This window comes from Squalius cephalus, assembly GCF_949319135.1.
Source record: "Squalius cephalus genome assembly, chromosome: 7".
NCBI classification, from domain to species: domain Eukaryota; kingdom Metazoa; phylum Chordata; class Actinopteri; order Cypriniformes; family Leuciscidae; genus Squalius; species Squalius cephalus.
In genome coordinates this window covers 41,562,398-41,584,169 of record NC_137128.1, presented here as the reverse complement: position 1 = coordinate 41,584,169, position 21,772 = coordinate 41,562,398, and the positions used below count along the sequence as shown (strand labels likewise).

Here is a 21,772-nt window from a genome sequence, read left to right as displayed (position 1 = left end):
GTCCAGAGACTCAATAGAAGATTTAAGAGGTTGTTTTGAGTGTACTGAAGGGGACTTATTTTTTAATAATCATGATTGTTGTAGTAATTATGAATTGTTGAATGATACAATAACCTGCTATGTCAACTTCTGTGCAAATTCTGTTTTTCAAACAAAGAATGTCAGAATTGATCAAAATAACAACCTATGGATTGACAAAGATTTGAAACATTACTTAAATATGAAGAAAATGGCTTTCTTGTAGAAAGTAAAAGAGCTTTTAAAAAAATAAAATAAAAAAAAGCAGTTAAACGTATGATAAAAGGTGCACAAAAGGAATATAAAGACAATTTAGAGGAGAAATTCAAAACAGGAAATTTAAGAAATGTGTGGAAGGGTTTGAATGTAATGATGGGTAGACAAAAGAAACCAGTTCAACAATATGAGGAATCTCACTGTTTTGCAAATAATCTTAATATTTTTTTTTATTCAAGATTTGACAATGATTGAAGTGATTTGACTGTTAATGAAGCAATGCCCATGACTCAATAATAGCCTATGACGATACAGGAGAGAGAGAATGCTTCGTAAAGTTAAACCGCACAAGGCACCTGGCCCAGATGGCCTGAAGGGGAAAGTGCTGAAAGAAAGTGCAGAACAACTAGGACATGTGTGTACAAGGCTGTTTCAAATTTTCCTGGACAGTGGTTTTGTACCATTGGCCTGGAAGAATTCCACTGTCATCCCTGTGCCCAAGATGCAAAATCGTTAAATGACTTTTGCCTGATTGCCCTCACTTCGGTTCTTTGCAGCGTATAGTGTGTAATTGTAATATCAAGTTGGGAGATCTATTGATCTATAGATCTACCAGGCTAATTGGAGCATTGTGGATGCCTCTCTCAATCTTCTATATAAAATTCAACATCATCTAGATAAATCAAATACTTATGTTAAAATTATCTTCATGGATTTCTCGTCTGCTTTTAATACTGTCCAACCTCATCTTCTTTTAAAGCGACTTTATGATTTAGGTGTTAGTAGCTGGATGATTTCATGGATTAAGGAATTTTTTAAAAGATTTACCCCAGTGTGTCTGTGTCAATAATATCATGTCTGACTTGGTTTTAAATACTGGTGTACCGCAGGGATGTGCGCTGTCTCCAATACTGTTCTCTGTATACATTAAAGAATTACAGTGTGATGATGATATGGCATTGGTTTCAGTGAACTCATACTTTGAGTATATCGAAATTCGTTGGTTTGATAGTAGATCGTGTTTTTTATCTTAATATTGAAAAAGAGCTATGCTCGAGGAACCAAACGAGAATAGTAGGCCTTGCATACAAACCAGTCGTCATAAAGGGACAAACTGTACAGGCTGACGATAAAGGGAGCATCAAAAGTAATGTAGACAGGAAGGCATGACAGCAACTTGGTCGTCTTAACAAATTGAGGAGTTTTGACATTAGCACACACACTCCAGCTATGGTTTATAGGTCCTTACATATATTGTTTCATGTATGGTAATCACACAGTCAAACAGTTAAACAGAAGAACAAATTTTGACAAATAGTCAATCAAGCAAATAAGATCACTGGACAGAAAGATATTTAATAACCATACTCATCCCTTTTACTCTAATTTTGAAATGGCATAGACTCAAAATGCGTATAAAACAATTTTTGTCCCAATGGCAGTGATTTTTTTAAATCGCATTTTTAGTAGGGGAGAGCGGGGCACAACCTAACGCTTTTTGACTTTCTCAGTTTGTGTAAATCTACTTATGGTTCAGAGTATTTATTTTTTCCCACATTAATTTCCCACATGTCTAGTACAATTATGTGTTTTTGTTTTATTAATACAGTATATACTTTTTTCTTGATATACCCCGAAAGAATGGAAGTGAAATGTGACAACATGCCCCATAGGTGGGGTACATTGTAACATGTGTGGGGCACATTGTAACATAACATATGGCAGCTTAAAATGTTATCTGATCTAATAAAAAAAAATATACAAAACAAACTAAAATATTTTCTAAATAAAATACAATTAAAAAACTTTTTCATATAAAATAATGGCAATTTTTAATAATTAAATATAAACTCATTTTTGAGTTTTGACTACGAACACATGAAAACACAGCTATACAACATAGTTCAAAACAAATAAATTATTAGTAATTTCTGAACATTGACTCTCAGTCTTTATTCACCTTTTTCTCACGTTTTCTCAATAAAATTAATAAAAGTATAGAATATAATAGCATATTTCTAATAGGGGCACATTGTAACGCAGTGTTACAACATGCCCTCGCCTGCACAACTGGGGTTTAAACCCTGCTAGTGTCTTCTGCTAGTTAGCGAAGCATTAAGAACTATCTCAACTGTTAAATAACATCTTGGAGATTAAAATAATATCAGATTTGTCTTATTTTAAATAAACACAAAAAATAGAGATGAAAAATTAACTTAAGTAAGAAATTTACTTTTGCTATGGTTTAATAAATGTCTATGGATATCTTCCAGAAAAAAAAAAAAAATTTGGCGGAGTTTTTTTCTATATAGTGTTGATATGGCAACTAGTAAATAAACAAAGTTTCGTCATCCAAGCATGTGCGGAAGTATAACAAGCGTGTTACAACTAACCCCGCGTTAGGTTGTGCCCCGCGCTCCCCTAATAGACAATGGTTGGCATTATAGCGCTTTTTAATTAATTTTTTGGTTTTATTATTATTATTATGGGATGTTTTGGGAATATGTTTGGAATGATGTGGATAGTGTAATTCTGTTTAATTACGTGTTTGTGTTGTCAATATGTGTTGAGTTGTTAAGTAGCCTACTTATGTGGATGTATTTATGACACCAGTGTCAAAAAGAAAAATGTCTGCTCTGTGACAAAACGGACAATAAATTAATCTAATCTGACCATTTTTCCGAACACAATCTCTGACATTACATTCACTGCATGTGCAACTGCCCCATAACCTATAAAAAATGACTTATTGCTTGACAGTTATTTAATAGTCATGTGCCTGGACAAGTAAAGTCATAACATAATGATACTGTGGCGAGCAGGACGAGGCAGAGGGCCGTGAGAGAGCGGCACCAGTGTAATGGGAATAAGGAGGCGGGAACCGGCGAACATTCAAACATTTTTAATGATAAAAATAAAACAAATACAAAACGAAAGTAAAGTAAAAGACAGCAGCCCCTCACGGAGGACTGCTGTCATAATAAAACAAAACACAACACAAGTTCAGGCCTGTCCTCTCTCGCTCTTCACTGTCGTCGCTCCTCCTTTATGCTTCCGCTCCTCCGTGAAAGATACGACACTGGTGTGTCGAGCAGGTGTCACTCATCAGTAATCATGGCACCGGCCTCGTGTCGCTCTCTCACGGCCCTCGGCCTCGTACTGCTCGCCACAGATACATTTGCAAATCATTAGCTGAGGATTAATTAAAGCAGACTACTGAAAGTTGAAGTACATAGCTTTTACCCATTGTGATATTAAACACATTCATTTACAATATTAGCTAATGCTATATGTAAATATACATGCTACATTTAATTAATAGCAATTCGTATATTTCTTAATCTACTAATCATATAGACTCTTTATAGTTGCTGATGCAGTAATCATTAATATGTTTTAGTTCTTCATGAGTCATACGATTATCTGTGCATTAGTTAAGCATGAATTAATGGATAGTGCAACCGTATTATAAAGTGTTACAGAGAAAAGACATATTAAATGTGTGAATCCTTCAAGGTGATGTGCCTCACACAGTTTTCTACAGAATAAAAATTTACCAAAATAGAAAGAAAGAAAACTATTTTATATAATCTATTTTCAACATTTCAATTACTATTTTAGCACAAAAGATCAAACTGATGAACAGAGAATAGTTTTTCATAGACAATATGTATGAGTCAACATGGACGTACCTTTTTTACACTTGCAATAAATACTATAATGCAATTCTCCAAAAAAGACACACTGCCCCCAAAATATATGTCCACAACTGGAGAGATGGCTCAGTCTTGGTGTCACTTGAGTTGTTTTCTGAAAAGTGAGACACACTTCATTACTGTAATTGTCAGTTCAGGTATTCTGAGGTCACTCAGCAATGCAGCAGTTAGACTATTAAGTGACCAAACAGAGATATTTGATTTGAGAGACTAGTGCAAAAAATGCCCGTGCAAAATCAGTTTTTGTGTGTGTTTTTAATAATTGTTGGTTTGGTGTGTGCTCATTGTTACAATTACACAGCAAAAGTTCAGTGACATTTTTATGCGATGGCAATATGATCAAAAATAACTTTATATTGATTCAATGGATTAATTGCATTTTGAAAAAAAAAAGTCATGAATTTATTGCATTTTTGGGAAAAAATAATCCGTTTTTATAATAAATCTTTGAAAATCAAAATCTGGATTTGAATTTTTTATGTTATTATAACCTAAAGATGCTATGTGAAAGTTTGAAACAGAAAATAGTGGTTCTCTTACGAGAGGTCTCTCGTACTGCGTAAGATTATCTTACGCTAGGGGAAAATCCTTTTTCCGCGAGATATTGAAGCCAAAAATTATCCTTAATTTTGTAATAATGCAAAACGCGTTGCGGCAGCATACAGACATAGGCGAGGCAGCTCACGCGCCTATTGGCTGTTCTGCGGCAACTGCAGCAGCCTATCGAGCGAGGCCTGGCGTGACGCCAGACCCAATGAGGGTGCTTCGCGCCCGCTGCGTCACGTCCCGCCGAAACGGGCGTGGTCTAGGCCTATAAATACCGCTCGCAGGCAGCTATTATCCGATTTTTTCATCCTTCAAGCGAAGCACATGCATCGCTGGAGCTGGAGAAGAAGCCGCGCCGTCTGAAAGAGAGCACCTTCAGCGGGACGAGTTACTGAAGTCGCTGGCCTCGCCGCCTTCCTTGCCTTCCTGCTGCGCTTTCCGGCACTTTTATCCTTTTACACTTACTCTGTACTCTGTGTGTGTGTGTGTGTGTCGCCGCCGCGACACACATTCTAACAGAGCAGCGTCTTTTCAAGATGCCTTCCTGCGGCTCGTGCAGAGCCACACTCAGCGACGGGGACCGCCATGTTATCTGCGTTTCCTGCCTGGGTGAGGAACATGCAGCTCTCGCGCTCACTGACGGCGGATGCCCTCACTGCGAGCTGATGCCCATGGCGACTCTGAGGACTCGCCTGGCTTTCTTCACCGAGACTGCTCCCCCGCCCGCCGCGGTGTCGCGCCGTAAAAAGCGCCGTGCCCAGCGGGTCCCGGAACCTTCCCCCAGCCGCCAAAGCTCGCCGGTTCGCCCGCCTGCTTCACTGGCTTCGTCAGCTTCTCTTCCTGACGGACAGCGGCCGCTGTCTGCCGCCGCTTCCGTCGACATCGCTGACGAGGAAGCCCTGCTGGGAGAGGATGATTCCTGCTCTATCCTGGCGTCAGGCAGTGAGGATTGGGCGAGCTCTGAGGATCTCGTGCCCCCTGCCCGCACATCGTCAGGCAAGAGAGCGTCCATCGAGACGGAGCTAATGCGTATACTCGCACAGGCCGCGGCGAGCCTCGGCCTCGAGTGGTCTTCGCCCGAGCAGCCCGTTCACAACCGGCTGGATGGCTTTTTCCTGCCTGGGGAGCGCGTTTCGCCTGCATCCAGACCAGCGGCCTTTCTTCCTGAGCTTCACGAAGAAGTCGCTAAGTCCTGGAACGCCCCCTATTCAGCTAGAGTGCGTCCTGCTGTTTCTGTGGCATTCTCTGCAGTTGACGATGCCAAGAACAGGGGATAACTTTCGCTGCCGCCGGTCGAAGAGGCGATAGCGGCCCACTTATGTCCGCCCTCCGCTGGACGGCGCGCTAAGCTGGCCCTACCCTCTAAAGCTTGCCGCACGACGTCAAGCCTGCTCCGCCGCGTTTTCTCCGCCGCCGGCGCTGCACACCATGGCCACGTTGCAGATCTTCCAGGCCGATCTCCTCAGAAAGCTGGATGAGAAAGGACCTGACGCGATCTGCGTGCCGGACTTAAGAAGCGCCACGGACCTCGCTCTCCGTGCCACTAAGTCCGCGGCACAGGCCATTGGACGAAGTATGGCCTCTCTCACTGTGACCGAGAGACACCTGTGGCTGACGCTCTCAGAAATGGCCGAGTCCGAGCGCACCGCGTTCCTCGACGCCCCGCTTTCTCCCGCTGGCCTATTTGGATCCTCCGTCAAGGATTTTGCGGAAAGATTCGCAGAGGTACAGAAAGCGTCACAGGCTATGAAGCACTTCCTCCCGAAGCGCTCCAGTTCTGCATCAGGCCGTGCGAAACCGTCTGCACAGAGCTCACAGCCCCAGCCACCGTCCACTGCCTCCACTTCGCAGCGCCGCCAGGCCCGAAGCGCGAAACCGTGCTCCCGCTCATCCAGCCGCCGCCCCGCGAAGCGTGGCCCCCGGCCTAGGATTGTGGTTAAGCCCGAGGCCCCGAAGTCGTCCTAGCACGCCTAGGAAAACGACGGTGTTCGAGTCCCGCTGCGGCCGGACTCCCAACAAAGTTATTCGCTCGTCCAGTTCCAGAAAATGTGACTGTTCCAGTGTTTTCTGCAGCCAACAAGCCGGTTCTGTCACCCGCTTGCCTGCACACAAATGCCGTTTTCACGGCTACCCAGATAAATCCCCAAGAGAGTGTATTTTCTGGTGTCCCGGCCATGGCCGATGGTGTCTCATGTGTAGTAAGAATGCCCACTGCCCAGTGCCCATCTCTACACACAAGCACAGCCTGTCACACAGGTCCCGCGCACATAAAATGGACTCAGATCGGTTGTGCTTCAAACGTGGTAAATGTGCCCACTACCCAGTGCCCACAAACACCACGTTATGCATGTCTCACGGTTTCTGTAAAAACAAAACCAGCGTGCATTCGCTTCACTCAAGCGAACAACGCTTTCGGTGTGATAAATGTGCCCGCTGTCCCGCGCCCACATCCACACATAGACATGACAGTTCCCACGGAACTCGCCCAGCCCTCCCCCTCGCGGTTGACCGCCGCAGAGGAGTCAAGCGCGGGCAATCTGCCTGCTGTTATCAGCGCGCCCCATGCCTCAAATGTCACGAGCGCGACGCTTGTGTTACAGCACACCGAAGCCTCCCCATCGCTGAGCGAACGGAGCGTGCTTCGTATTCAACCCCTAGCTATTCATGCAGACGCATGGGCAAAGCTGCCCGGGGTTTCGAAGTGGGTGCTGGACATTATAAAAAGAGGCTATTCGCTACAGTTTCGCCGACGCCCTCGCGGCTATGCGGCGTGCGTCGAGACCACGGTAAAGCAGAAGTAGCACATTTACTTCGAGCCGAAGTGGCGAAACTATTGAACAAAGGGGCCATAGAGCCTCTCTCTCAAGTTCAGAGCGAAGGAGGGCCATATAGATTCGCCTTCAAGGGCCAGGCATATCAGTACACAGTCCTGCCGTTCGGTTTATCCCTGGCACCCCGTACATTTACGAAGTGCATGGATGCAGCGCTCGCACCCCTCAGAATGAGGGGCGTGCGAGTACTGAACTATTTGGACGATTGGCTGATTCTAGCACAATCTCGCTCAGTGCTCATAGAACACACGACCATTTTACTCGATCACCTCGAGAATTTGGGTCTCAGTGTCAATTGGGCGAAGAGCTCTCTGTCCCCCAGTCAGACAATATCTTTCCTGGGCACAGAGTTGGACTCGCTGTCCATGATAGCGCGACTATCACCACAGCGCGCGGTAGACATTCAGCGTACAGCGAACTCGTTCTGCTGCGGCGCGTCTGTCCTGCTCAAGAAATTTCAGAAGATGCTGGGTCTCATGGCCTCAGCATCATCAGTGCTCCAGCTGGGCCTGCTCCGCATGCGCCCGCTGCAGTTTTGGCTGAAAGCGCGAGTCCCACGCCAAGCATGGGCATCCGGTCTGCTTCGCCTCAAGGTCAATCAGAAGTGCGTCACAGCTCTGAAACCTTGGAGAGCGGACGACTGGTACCAATCAGGTGTAAGCCTGGGGACTTCCTCGAGGGTGAAAGTGGTGTCCACGGACGCATCCACCTCGGGATGGGGAGCGCTGCTCGAGGGCAGACCGTTCTTCGGCCAGTGGTCAGAACGGGAGAAGCTCCTGGGTACATGTTGAACTCCCTAAGGGAGTATTAAACACGATCACGCAGGCTAGGGCTCCGTCTACGAGACGGCTCTACTCCTCGAAATGGTCAGTGTTTTCGGGCTGGTGCACAGCCCGTGGCGTGTCACCCACAGACTGTGGAGTGATGGAGGTGCTTTCCTTCCTACAAGAGCTGTTGGATAAGGGCAGGACCCCTTCCACGCTCAAAGTTTATGTGGCGGCTATAGCAGCGTTCTCAAGAACAACGCTTGGTCAGTCAATAGGAAGGAACGATTTAGTCATCCACTTCCTTAGAGGGGCTAAGAGACTGAATACTCCCAGACCTCCCTCAGTCCCCGTATGGGACCTTTCTACGGTGCTGGAAGCCATGAAAGGTGGACCATTTGAGCCTTTACAGACGATTGATCTGAAACATCTGTCTTTCAAGACTGTGTTTCTGCTGGCTCTCGCTTCAGTGAAGCGCATAGGGGACTTACACGCGCTCTCTGTGAGCGCGACGTGCATGGAATTTGGGCCTAATGACTCAAAAGTTATACTCAAACCTAAGCACGGTTATGTTCCAAAATCCCTCAACACACCGTTTAGGGCGCAGGTCATCTCCCTGTCAGCCCTACCGGTCCCTGATGAGGAAAGAGACGCAGGCCTCCTTTGCCCAGTCAGGGCATTACGAGCTTATGTGTCTCGCTCGTCTGCTTTCAGACAGACAGAGCAGCTCTTTGTTTCATTCAGCGGGCGTTCTAAGGGACTAGCAGCATCGAAACAGAGCCTATCCAGATGGGTAGTTGATGCTATAGCGCTAGCATACGCCTCCAAGGGCATGCAATGCCTGTTGGGTGTCAGAGCGCACTCCACGAGAGGCAAGGCCTCTTCGTGGGCCTGGTCGAGTGGGATTGCCTTGCAAGATATTTGTACAGCGGCGGGCTGGGCCTCCCCGTCTACATTTATAAGGTTTTACAACCTAGAGGTTCCCGCCCTGCAGGCCAGGCTGCTGTCGGTCTAGTTGACCAGTATTATCTGACCTGATGCTATCAGCTCGGAATGCTGCGTCTACTGAGCACAGCTCGATGATCGACAGCGAAAAGCAGTAGCACAAGTTGTGCCTGGGCAAACTGTGTAAGACCCACATTTCCCCATCAGTTCAGGCCGTACCCCGCCCTGTCTGTATGATGGAATTCGCATCTGAGCGACGCTGCCATATGTGGAAGAGTGCGGCTTCGCCCCTCCCTCTTCCCGGACTCCCTGTGAGTTCCCTGAGTGATTGTGCACTATATGAACCCCGGGTTTTCGCCCTTGGGTCTTTGGTGTCAGATCTCGGCATGCACAGCGTTTTGCATTGGGTCCCCTAGCGTAAGATAATCTTACGCAGTACGAGAGACCTCTCGTAAGAGGTTACTAACGTAACCTCGGTTCTCTCTAGAAGAGGGAACGAGTACTGTGTATCTTGCCGTGCATGCGCACGCTCTGGTTGCCTCTATGATGAAAAAAACGGATAATAGCTGCCTGCGAGCGGTATTTATAGGCCTAGACCACGCCCGTTTCGGCGGGACGTGACGCAGCGGGCGTGAAGCACCCTCATTGGGTCTGGCGTCACGCCAGGCCTCGCTCGATAGGCTGCTGCAGTTGCCGCAGAACAGCCAATAGGCGCTCGAGCTGCCTCGCCTATGTCTGTATGCTGCCGCAACGCGTTTTGCATTATTACAAAATTAAGGATAATTTTTGGCTTCAATATCTCGCGGAAAAAGGATTTTCCCCTAGCGTAAGATAATCTTACGCAGTACTCGTTCCATCTTCTAGAGAGAACCGAGGTTACGTTAGTAACCGAGTACGTTTTCACACATTTAGTGGTTATCTCACATTCGAGAGATATGCGAATAACACACAGACAGACAGACGGACATACAGACAGACAGACGTGTAGGATTATCCTTGAACAGTCCATTTCATATTAACCCAACACCACATTCCACAGTTCGGAACGATTCCCCAGTGAATCATTAGTAAGTCATAAAACACAGTCATGGTGCCGAGATGGCTAAAGGAGATGTCACCCCCCTTTCCCTTGTTGTGTGTGTCTAATCTCAAACCAGCGATGCCAGGACAGCAGGAAAAGATTCCTCTTTGTTCCACAAACTTAAGACCAAATGGCCAAGAACCCTGTGGTGACCCCAATGCATAAATCCACAGCCTTATCAGGAAACGAAGGATGCTAAAGCATTCTTATGGCCCAGAATCACCACAAACCCTAAACCAGGGGACACCCCCCTTTCTGCAGTTGTAAATTCCAGAGACTTTTGTCTCCAAAACCAATAGACTGAAATTAACCCACTTGTGGTTTAATACAAACAACGATCTCAAAATTGCTTCCAATAAGCTGAATTGATCACCAGTATTTACCTCACATATATCTTAAGTATCATGTATATTTTATGTAACCTGTGGAGTTCTTTCTGTGTGTTTAACTTTCATTACAGCCTATTTGTAAGGTTTTCTACCTCAGTTATAGGAACTAATCACCAGAAGTTGCCTCATACATGTGTATTCTCTGTAGTATGTATGCTGTATATTACTGAAGTTAATTTTGTGTGTTAAACACTTATCACAGCGAAATCCTTATTTAGTTCCACCTCCACTATGGGAAGTATATGTATTTTGGTACCTACTTGATGGGTAAATGATTTCTAGAATGTTGATATAAAGTAGATGTGTGTAGGATGCACCATATTTAAACTATTAAGTTTACTTATTAAAGCGTTTAACTAAACTCTCCGGAGTTTGGGCACACGTGATCATGTGGACTTTACGCTAATTACATGCAAGAACCGGAGAACGGGGCGTAGGTCCCGCCCAAGACAATATCTGATTGGCTGTCGCACTAGGAAGGACGGGTCAGATGAACACGCTTATAACCCAATGACAAGCAGCTATGAGTTGCTTTTTGCCTTGCTTTTTGCCTGCCTTGTGCCTCGCTTTTGCAGTGACTTTTGCTCTTGCTGACCTTTCCATCGTCCAGCGTGTATGCTTACATACTCTTCAAACCACCAAGAGCTCACTCAAAACTCAACTCTTCCGTAAGATCCTTCGTTGAACTTCTTCAAAGAAACCCCTCTCAGAGTCGCTCCAGACTCAGAGGAAACTCCGTTGCATAGCAACCCGCAATCCAGGAAATCCCGCGAACGAAGCGCCACCCGGCAAAGCCAACCAACCACTCACCATCGAGTGCTGTCCCTCAGAACGCATCATCGACCGACTGCCAGCCAATCAGCGCCGAAGAGATTCCCTCTCCAGCAACTTCGTCACAGGGAACGCACGCGCTCAGGAGCATCTAAACGCAAGTACACAATATCTCCTAATTCTGGTTGAACTGGTGCAAATCTTATTAAGAAAACGAACTAAGATTAAAGTGCTAGTAGATTGATTCTCTCAGGTTGCGGTCAAGAAATAGTGTCTAACGCTAGACATTTGGGACTCCATTCACACTCCGTTAATAACATCACTCTCTGTCACTGTTTGAATGAATGTTTGTGTGTTTTTGTGTTAGTTTAGTTTGTGTGTATTAGAGTAGTTCAATAAAGTCTTGGTTGATTTTACATACAAGCGTCTTGTGCTGTGTGCTTACAAGTTACTGCCTTAAACTGTAGATTTTGCTACCTTGCTCATATTAATCAGTTATCATAACTTTATGATATTATTACCGTAGGCCACGGAATAATATTCTGTCCAGAATTGGTAAAATACCCTAATCTCAATTTATCGGTGGACGAATAGTTGATAAAGTGTTAAATATTAATTCTGAATAATTTGCATAATAATTCGGTTCTTATTTCCTGTAATTCAATCCCCTTTGAGTTATATTGATCTTAATTCCCTTATTAATCTTACAGACGTTTCTGTAATTTATAGATAGATGGATTTATCACGTTCTGGAACCAAACTATAATATGAAGTAAACAGTGTAGCTGAGTTTATTTTTAAACCACAACCTTCTTGGGGCTTCTTTGACCGATACAACTCTCTAATGTCAGAATGTTTATTTTTAAACCACAGCCTTCTTGGGGCTTCTTTGACCGATACATCTCTCTAATGTCAGAATGTTTATTTTTAAACCACAACCTTCTAAAAATGATATATTTAACTTTATCTTTATATCTTTCATATCTTTAGCATTTCTCATCCAAACAACGTCAAACTTGGCACTGCACTTACTCGTGCCCGTGGCAAGACACCTGTCGAATTTGAAATCCATCGGACTAACGGTTCGAGAGATATGTGGTTAACAGACACACACACAGACAGACATACAGACAGACACACACACAGACAGACAGACAGACAGACAGACGTTCCTGTAATTTATAGATAGATGTTCATTTGCACTCTTAATGTATGGTTTGTGTGTGTTTGGCAATATACCTTTATTATTGACACAGAGCTGTTTGATGTTTATTCTGTCATTTTTGCTGCTAACAGGGTTGCTATGGTTACAGATGATGGATTCCTCACTGCAGTTCAGGATGAGAGTGTTGATTTGTGATGTCACTTTCTGTGGAGAGCATCTGTTGTTCTGATAGCTAGAGTTTATCATGAGGTCATGAGCTCTGCATGTGAAGTTCACAGTACAGGAGTCACTGCTGGACCAGTTTGAGTTTACAGTCAGAACAGGAGCATCAACAGCGTCTGAAACACACATTTATTTTTTAACAATATCATACATCACTTTATTGTAAGCTGTAAAATTCCTATAGCTGTTTACAGAATATACTGACTGAAATGTTGGCAGATAAATTATGAATAAAAACAATTTTTTATGTTTAATATTTATTTTTTACATTTAATTTCACTACTTGTATTGTACAACAGTCAAAAGAATAAAAGACTGAACATAAATGAGTCTTATGATCTGAAACACCAAGCAAAATCACACTCACCTATAACAGATACTCTGTATGCAGAAATATTTTTCTCTGATTCTCCACTTGCTATTGCTGTATAGAGTCCAGTGTCTGTCTTCTGCATGTTCTTCAGTGTGAGAGAGAAGGTTTCATCATTGAAATCCACTCTGTCCTTGTAGGAAGGGTGAGGATTTACTTTTTTAGTTCCACCTATATACACAACTATATTCTCTGATTTAGCATTTCTCCAGGATAAAGTATAAAACTCTGGTATTTCTTGTGTCTGTATATCCAGTTGAACAGAATCTCCCGTCTTCACAAACACAGAGATCTCAGCACTGAACCCTGAGGAGAGAGAGAGAGAGAGAGAGAGAGAAAGAGTTTCTGAGTACAGCTGGTGAATTCACTATAGACCCATTGTACACATTTTTCTGAAATAAGCATGCTCAAATAAATAAAATGTTTTACATTTAAAAATACTGCTTTCAAAACTTTTCTTTTTAAATAGAGAATAGCATTTTAAAAAATGTAATACAGGTATTATGCACATATCTGGAGCTATTTGTCACTGCTGAGTCACATAATCAAAATAGGGAGGAGGTGACATAATTATGAAAATTAAATAATATATGTGTATTACAAAACTCAAAGCGTTATTTTTTATGCTGTTCACTTTATTTAAATAAATAGTGTTGATTTAACAACATTGTAACAGATTTCTCATTCAAACATGATTGCATAATGTTAAACTGACCTGAAACTGTTGCTCTTTGTCTTACTGTAACTCAGTGTTTTCATTTTGAAATATCTTGATCAAAAAGGGCTCTCAAAAAGAAATGTATTCAATTTACATTAATTAATCAAACCTGCAAATGAATTGTTCATTCAGTTTACTTAATTAATTTGAGTTGAAACGGCATAAATTATTTTATTTGTGTTAAAGTAGTGCTATGTCCAAGACATATGTTGTTGTATTATATCATGTGTATTGTGCTTGATTATATTTTTATATATTGTGCTATTTTGGTTTGTTTTCGGCACATTCTCTTTTCCACCATAAAGCAGGAACTCAGATTATTGTTTTCCGATATTTAATTTCACGAGTTCACACATCAATTAAACAGAGTAAATATTATTGGCATGCTGTCTGGAGGGAGGGCTCCGAGCTCAGAATTTTTGCCCGAACCTAGAGTACTCTCCTGTTGTTGGACTAGAATTTAGGACTAGAAGTGAGGAGATGGGGTGGTGGAGGGATGCTGTTAAGCTGTCAACGAACGGAGGCAAGTTTGCTGTATATACACCTCTTGACATGTTGATTGGTTGATTAACAGAGTGTGCTCCACTCGTGTCTAATTAGGTTTGATTATCTGAACGTGCTCCTCCCGAACTTTGTTAATAAAACATTCGAAGTGGCTCTTTTTGTTCTGTGTTTTTGTTTGGGAATATTTTGTTTGTAGTTCTTCCTGTTTATTATGAGTAGACTGGGAGAGACGAAGGACACCCTTACGGTACAAAAATATATGGGAATATACTGCAAAATATAATGTGATATATAATATATACATAATACATTTCCATATGGGAAACTATAGGCTACTGCTTATATTTTTCAATGTACTGCAATATTGACCATGTATGGCAATATATTAATACATAGCCTATAAAATATTTAGAAATGAAGACAAAAATAGCATTACATGTAATATTCACAAAATTGTATCCTTTATTGTGTACATACATTCACATTTATAGGGGGACATGTATGTGCAATATTGTGTGTGTGTATATATACATATACATTCACGGAATGAGTTACAACAGATTTCTAGTTCCCAGCATGCTTTGCTTCTGACTGTTAAAGGAGAGCAAATTATAAAATGATGTGTTTTGCTCAATATATAGGTTATAGGAGAGAGATCTGTTAGTGTTTAATGTTCCATTATTTTGGATTTAAAAAGGTTTTCTGCTATGTTTTTGGGGTTACCATTGTGCTGAAGAGTAGAGTCTGTGGTTGGTTGACGATTGGCCAAATTCTACAATAAATGAAATTACTTCATTTTAAAAGTAATCGCAATGTCCTTAGCACAGCGATTAGACTGCTGATCATAGTGATACCTGCATGCATGTGTACTTGTGCTTTTGTTACCTAGCTAAAATGTGTAACATTTATATTGTAAATTATTATAAACTACAAGAAATATAATACATTATGTATTTCTCTATATATGTGTTTATAATGCATGTGTAAATATATCAGCAGTATATTAGGAGAGAACCAGGGTGAAAGTAACGCGGGACGAAAGTAACAAAGCGATTTTCTCAGAGCCCTGACTATATTAGCATTTCAAACTATGACAGCATGTTCAGTATGCAACCCTTGACGGAGCTGCCAAATACCACGTGATTTCGTCATCGTTTCCCGTGGTTATGTCCGGAAAGCAGTTTTCGAGTATGATAAGTAAATTACTGAAGCGGTACTTTTTAATTTCATGTGTCACACAGTAATGATCAATCTACAGGTTATTAAGTGCTGTAACACATCCTGAAGTTTGCCTTGTCAGAGTTTTTCAGTATAAAAGTAAATCGGGTTTAAATGTCAGGAGTTCCTGTCAGGACGAAAGTAACACTTGTTAGTTTTGTCCCGCTATAGTGAAAACAAGTGTTTCTTTTGTCCAGCTGCTAATGTGGTGACTTTATGTGTGTTGCAGCATTTATTAAAACATGTTTATGTCATATTATACCAACAGAATATGGCAAGAGTGAGGGTCAGAAAGACAGATAGAGGTCTGATTCAGCCAGATGTTTATGAGAGGGCGTTTAAACCTTAAGTCACATTTAAATCAGCTGATTTCTGTGTCACCATTTTATTTCCCTCAATCTGTTTCCATTTACCTTAGTCACATTTAGGTTTTAGTCATACCTTGTAGCATTTCCACCTCCTTCAGTGGACTGTTATAACACATTCAGTAAACTTTTTAAAAGGTCAGAACTCATTTTCCAAGCACCATATCAGCTTTATGAATGTCTACCCTTACCCTGGCCCTGACATGACCTTTTTTTTCAGGTTCCCATTCTCTTTGTGTAATGGAGACAAGCTAGTAAGAGCTGTGCGTGTAAACCTTACTGATCAGAACTGCAAAACATTTAGCGACTAACAATCTCTCCCCTACACAACACTCTTCACGCCTATGATTTATGATTAAAAAAATACAAAATGATTCTGCTTGTAATAGAGGTCTAAAATAATAACTAAAGATTTATGATTAAAAAAATACAAAATGGTTCTTCTTGTAATAGAGGTCTAAAATAAGAAATAAAGATTTATGATTAAAAAATACAAAATGATTATGCTTAATAGAGGTCTAAAATAAGAACTAAAGTGTGGTAAGTTTCTTTCAGAATATTTTTTTACAAATGAATAAAAAAACACAGATTAAACAAAGTGTAAATTATATAATTTTATAAAAAATATATAAAGAGGTAGCCTAGAGGATGCTAATAAATATGGTGATCTGAGCCTTGCCCTGTGCAATCATCACTGTCACAATAATCATTATTAATCAACAGTTAACAAACATGTATCTTTTTTTTTACCTGTTTTGAAGGTCAGAAGAAAAATAAATAATAGATGATTTACTCCCATTGTAACAAACTAAAAAGATAAAATGAAACTCAAAAAGAATGCTGTGGCTTCCTATGTGTAAAAGCGTAAGCATGAAGTGTGATCATAGAAGTTCCTCTTCCGCCTTCGAGTCAGGCGTGGTGCTGAGATGGAGGAAAGGGTGTGTGCAGGCAATTGGGGCCGAGTTCTACAGGGCAGAGAAAACCTATATGCCCCCATGAAGAAAACATTGGTCCCCATGAGGAAAACCGCTTAAGTCATTCTAAATTATGTTTTTTTGAAAATGTAAAAATCCAGACGGTTTCTGTGTAGGGTATGATAGGGGATAGAATTTACAGTTTGTACATAATAAAAATCATTAAGTCAATGGAAAGTCCCCATATAACATGAAAACACAAAGTGTGTTTTGTTCAAAGGGTTTCTAATAGTTTTTAACAAAAATTTGTACATATAACAAGTTACACCACTTCCTTCCTATTTCATGCTATACAGCGTTGCAATAAACCACTTATGAATTCAGCCAAATATACTTTCTGATACATTTTTATACGTTTAGCAGCACATCCTGCTACTTGCATCAAGATGCATGGAAATAGTGAGATGCATGGAAATGGTGAGATGTGCAACACGAAAGCACGGCATGGTCTGTGCAGGATGCATGAGAATGAGCATGAGCACATGAGCAAAAAACACTTCCTACTCAGCAGTATGTGTAAGTGCACTATTACATAATGAAACAAAACAAATGTTTTTAAAAATTTTTTTTATAAAATTATTAGAGGTGGGCATAGATTAATTTTTTTAATCTAGATTAATCTAGATTAATTTTGAAATTAATCTAGATTAATCTAGATTAAAATGGCTCATTTGAATTCTGCCGAAGGCATTCAGAATATGTGTGCTACCCAAATAATGACTATAAAAGTAAGTCTTTGAGAACGGGTTTCTCAAGTCAGGTGGCGCATTAGACCAGGGGCTCATCTCCTGTTTCCAAAATGCATCACAAACTGCTTGAGAAAGCTGTTCTACTCATAGACTGTAAAAGGTTACTACTGTACTGTTACAGTCCGTAGGCAACATTAGGTAGGCCTATGTTATTATCAACTACTATAGGCTATCAATTAGGGATGGGCGATATGGCCTAAAATCCATATTGTGATATACATTGCAGCCTCTTGCGATAACGACATTATAATAAAACCATTTCAGAACAGGTTACACAGACCCTGCTAAACAACTGCTAAATGTTTTTTTTGTTTGGTTTTTTTTTTTTTTTAAAGGGTGTATGTAGTTTTGAGAACATATATTGTGCAAAACTGTAAGTATACAACATAATTTTGCAGATAAATAAAATTTAAGTACACTAGCTGCAGAGACTTAAGTAGGTCTAATGTTTATTATGGCTTGGAGCTTATGAAACCCCAAATTTAAAATTAGAATATTGTCTAACTGATGTCTTTTCAGTTAAAAAGAAACACAACAACGATTCTTAAAATCGGGCGCAGACAGAGATTATGTTCTACACCACTCAGATATATTGGGAATAATACGCGCGCGCTGGTATTCAGTGATATGTTTCGTTTTGAATTTGAGGTGGTAGAACGGAGTAGTCGTGTGTTAACTTACCGAACTGTTACACCACACAGTCTACGTCGGACGGCTTAAATCCGAACCAAGTCCAAATAATGGATGTTGCACGGATCTTTTACACCAGCTTTCACTTTCAGCCGTGTTTAAGATGACGACGAATATGATGCGTTGCAGCCGGGTGTTCCTCGCGGCCGCGGGTAGATTGCGTCATCATAGCTTGTGTAGTTTGAGCCAGCTCCCAACCCAACTTGGAGAATAGATTAACGGCGATATTTTTTTTATCGCGCGATAAGAGTCTCGCGTTAACGCAGCGCGTTAACGCCGATAACGGCCCACCACTAAAAATTATCCAAGCCCTCTTCGGAGGACAACTTTATTTTATTTTTATTTTTTTGTAAGGCAATATATTTTTTAAGTACATACACAATATGTTACATTCAAATTACATTCAGTGCATTTAACTGTTGTCCTACCATAACCTTTCCAACCTTTCACCATGTTTTAGTAAGACCATGGATCCATATAAGGGCATGGGGGATTAAAGCACCACATACAGAGTGAAACACATAACACCTAAAACACTACAAGGTGACAGACAGACAACAGAAGGTAATGAGACAGGACAATACCAGGGCCGGAAAAAACAGTACATTTGAGTCGACACTGGGGCGTATTATTAGTGATTGGGTTGATTAGTGATTTACATTAGGTGGTCACAATTACGTTGTTAAAAGGGGTTGGAAAACATGTTATGCATAAGTGTAGATAGTGTATGCCTATTTTTTATGTGTAAAGTGATAGCTGCAGGGGCAAAAAAAAAGAGCCCTATATAAATAACGTAAAAGAGATGGGAAGAGTGTGGTATTACAAAGCGTAGAAGAGAGGTGTATGTCTGGTAATGTATGCAATGCAATGTTGGATGTTGGATGATCAATAACTGATATTTTTTCTGTCCTGGTTAAAATACATCAACTCAATGTGTCTGTTTACATGTGCACTGTCATAATAAATACTAACTAAACTTTTGGAAGTGGGGTTTTAGTGCCAGATTTAAAGTTTTATTCTACAACTTTTGTCTACTCATCACCCAGCTCATTAACAATATCATCCCCTCAGGTCCCATCAGAGTATCAGTGGAAAGGCAGCCATAGACTCTAAGTTTATATAGAGCACACATTGCCAGAATCCAGCCCAAACCTTTGTGACAGAAATAATTTAACTCAATTGCAAGCCTTGCAATTTTTATTGCATACATGACTACATGATAATGTTAAACATGACATTTACCAGACTAAAATGTATGTTTGCACCCAAAAATGGAACACAAATGAAGATATTTTTGATAAAATCTGAGAGGTTTCTGTCCCTCCATTGACAGCAACGTCATTGCAATTGTCAAAGCCCAGAAAGGTGGTAAAAACATCGGTAAATAGTACATATAACTACAGTGGTTCAACCTTAATATTATGAAGTGACGAGAATACTTTTTGTGTGCAAAAAAACCCTAAAATAACGACACTGTTGAATAATCTCTTCTTTTCCATGTCATTCTCCTACACTGTTGAGGTAGTGTAAACAGTGCAGCGCTTCTGGGTTCTACATCAGAATGTAGGCTCACTATTGGCTAGCTCCTGGGTCATCACACATGACCAGAGTCGGACAACATAAATATATGCCTACGTTCTGACATTGAAGCCAGAAGCGCTGCACTGGCTTTTTTTCAAGGCTTGCACCTTGAAATCTATAACAGGGTTTACGTTCTCGAGCCACCAGGCACTGTTTTGTGCGGATGAGTGGGCCGGAGCGCGTTAAAGGATAACTCTCGCCAAAATGCAACCTCTTTTTGTTAATCTACCCGAGGCAAACTTTCGTTTAAAAGCATAATTAGAATGGAAACGCCACTTTTAAGTTTGACCGTATTTCCGTTTTCGGTCAAATTGCCTTTTGAATGGGAGTGCTTGGAGCACTTCTATGATAGCATCAAAAATCGCTATTTTTAAAACACTAAGAAGGCTCGACACAACATGAAACTTTGCTCGAAGTATCACCAGAGACTCTACACATGAACTCCAGCATTGAGAACATTGTTTGTGTACACCCAGAGTTTACTAAAAAGAAAGATTTTGAACAACTCACTGAAGCTGTGTCCGCCAGCATTTTGACAGTCAAAAATAGTCGATCTAATAACTTTATTCTAGAGCTGCTGTAAAGCCTAAACAATCTATGTTACTGTAATTTCCTATTATCACTGTAAAGCTGCTTTGAAACAATCCATATTGTTAAAAGCACTATATAAATGAAGGTGACTTGACACTGTTTACGTCAACAGCATAGGAGAATGACGTGGAAGAGAAGAGATTGTTGAATAATGTTGTTATTTTGTTTGTTTTTTTGTGCACAAAAAGTATTCTCGTTGCTTCACTGTTCATTTAAACAATGTTTTTACTACCTTTCTGGGCCTTGAAAGTTGCAAAGACGTTGCGGTATATGGGTGGTTCAGAAACCTCTCAGATTTCATCAAAAAGATCTTAATTTGTGTTCTGAAGATGAACGAAGGTCTTACAGGTTTGGAACGACATGAGGGAGAATAATTAATGACAGAATTTTCACTAATCCTTTAACTGAAAACAACTTGCACTTACATATCTTAAAATATGTTACTGCCACTGTTTTGTCTCAAGATGCACACCAGTATAGGCTAATGTTTTTTTGAGACATTTTTATAAAAGCTGCTTAAATACCCTAATTTATTAAGGCCTAGACCTGGCTTAAGATACGCCCTGCATGGAAACCAGGGCCATATCGTTCATACCAGTAGTCAGCTTAATAAATACTGTCAAGACAAGGTTAGTGACACAATTCAGTCTAATATACTGTATATGAATGGCAAATATGCTAATGACTAACCTCTGAACAAACTCATGGGTGCATGCTGCCTCTTCCTGGTACAGCAAGCTGAAGTTATATGAGGAGGCAAACAGCGCTGCCAGGCCAGTGATGAAGTTAGGCTGTGATCCTTTCACACACACCTTGACATTCCAAACTAAATATTCAGCACTGGTTGCTTAGAGATTGACCTGTAATTGAAAAAAAATAAAAAAAATAATATTAATAATTAAAATAACTATTGTGGGTTTCACTGTGGTTCGATGTAGTTGTCTATTCATAGTTCTATGAATTAAATTTTTCACCTAAAAATTAAAATTGGTTAGGGTTACAACGCTAAAACGCACTGGCATTTGCTTGTTTTAAGCATAAACTCACTTAATTTTGACTTATTCTTTCAGAAAACAAGACAATTTTTACTTGTCTTGAGAGTATAGAAATGGGAAATTAGGAGTGCCGTCGCTGCTGAATGCTGATGCTATTGAACTGCAAAAGCCCGGCTGGACTTTGCCCTTTTGGAACTGACCTATGGTGACTGCCAGAAGTCAACGCGAGTGCTGAAGTGACGACAAACCGCGATGACACCGCTCACATTTCCCTTCACGGAACGGTGTGGAATCCCAGCAATTGGGAGAGGCAACGTCGCTGCGGGCGAGTTAAGTGTTCTTTTAAGATTGTT

At 41.1% G+C, this 21,772-nt stretch overlaps 1 protein-coding gene across 5 annotated transcripts; it reads right to left on the bottom strand.

The window, feature by feature from the left end:
* Positions 1-3,121: 3,121 nt before the first annotated feature.
* On the bottom strand, positions 3,122-21,286 carry LOC307162403 (CD48 antigen-like). 5 transcript variants are annotated; one of them, XM_079877664.1, is made up of 5 exons: positions 21,115-21,286; positions 13,032-13,340; positions 12,517-12,780; positions 3,927-4,044; positions 3,122-3,447 (listed from the first exon to the last, which is right to left on the bottom strand). In XM_079877664.1, the coding sequence occupies exons 1-4, from the start codon at positions 21,128-21,130 to the stop codon at positions 3,950-3,952; spliced, it is 684 nt and encodes a 227-aa protein (XP_079733790.1). In that variant the 5' UTR covers positions 21,131-21,286; the 3' UTR covers positions 3,122-3,447; positions 3,927-3,949. The 5 variants fall into 5 exon arrangements, with proteins under 5 accessions (XP_079733790.1, XP_079733789.1, XP_079733786.1 ...); XM_079877663.1 differs by having other exon boundaries at positions 3,122-3,393; XM_079877660.1 differs by lacking the exon at positions 21,115-21,286 and adding an exon at positions 16,590-16,739 and having other exon boundaries at positions 3,122-3,393.
* Between the last annotated feature and the right edge of the window lie 486 nt (positions 21,287-21,772).

Bases quoted from the DNA above. Each gene is read 5' to 3' on its own strand.
- LOC307162403 (XM_079877660.1), bottom strand. From the start codon at position 16,638: ATGGGAGTAAATCATCTATTATTTATTTTTCTTCTGACCTTCAAAACA. The intron at 12,781-13,031 runs GTGAGTGTGATT...TGTGTGTTTCAG, and splicing joins ATACAGAGTATCTGTTATAG to ACGCTGTTGATGCTCCTGTT. The intron at 4,045-12,516 runs GTATATTGCCAA...CTCACTTTTCAG, and splicing joins GCTCTGTGTCAATAATAAAG to AAAACAACTCAAGTGACACC.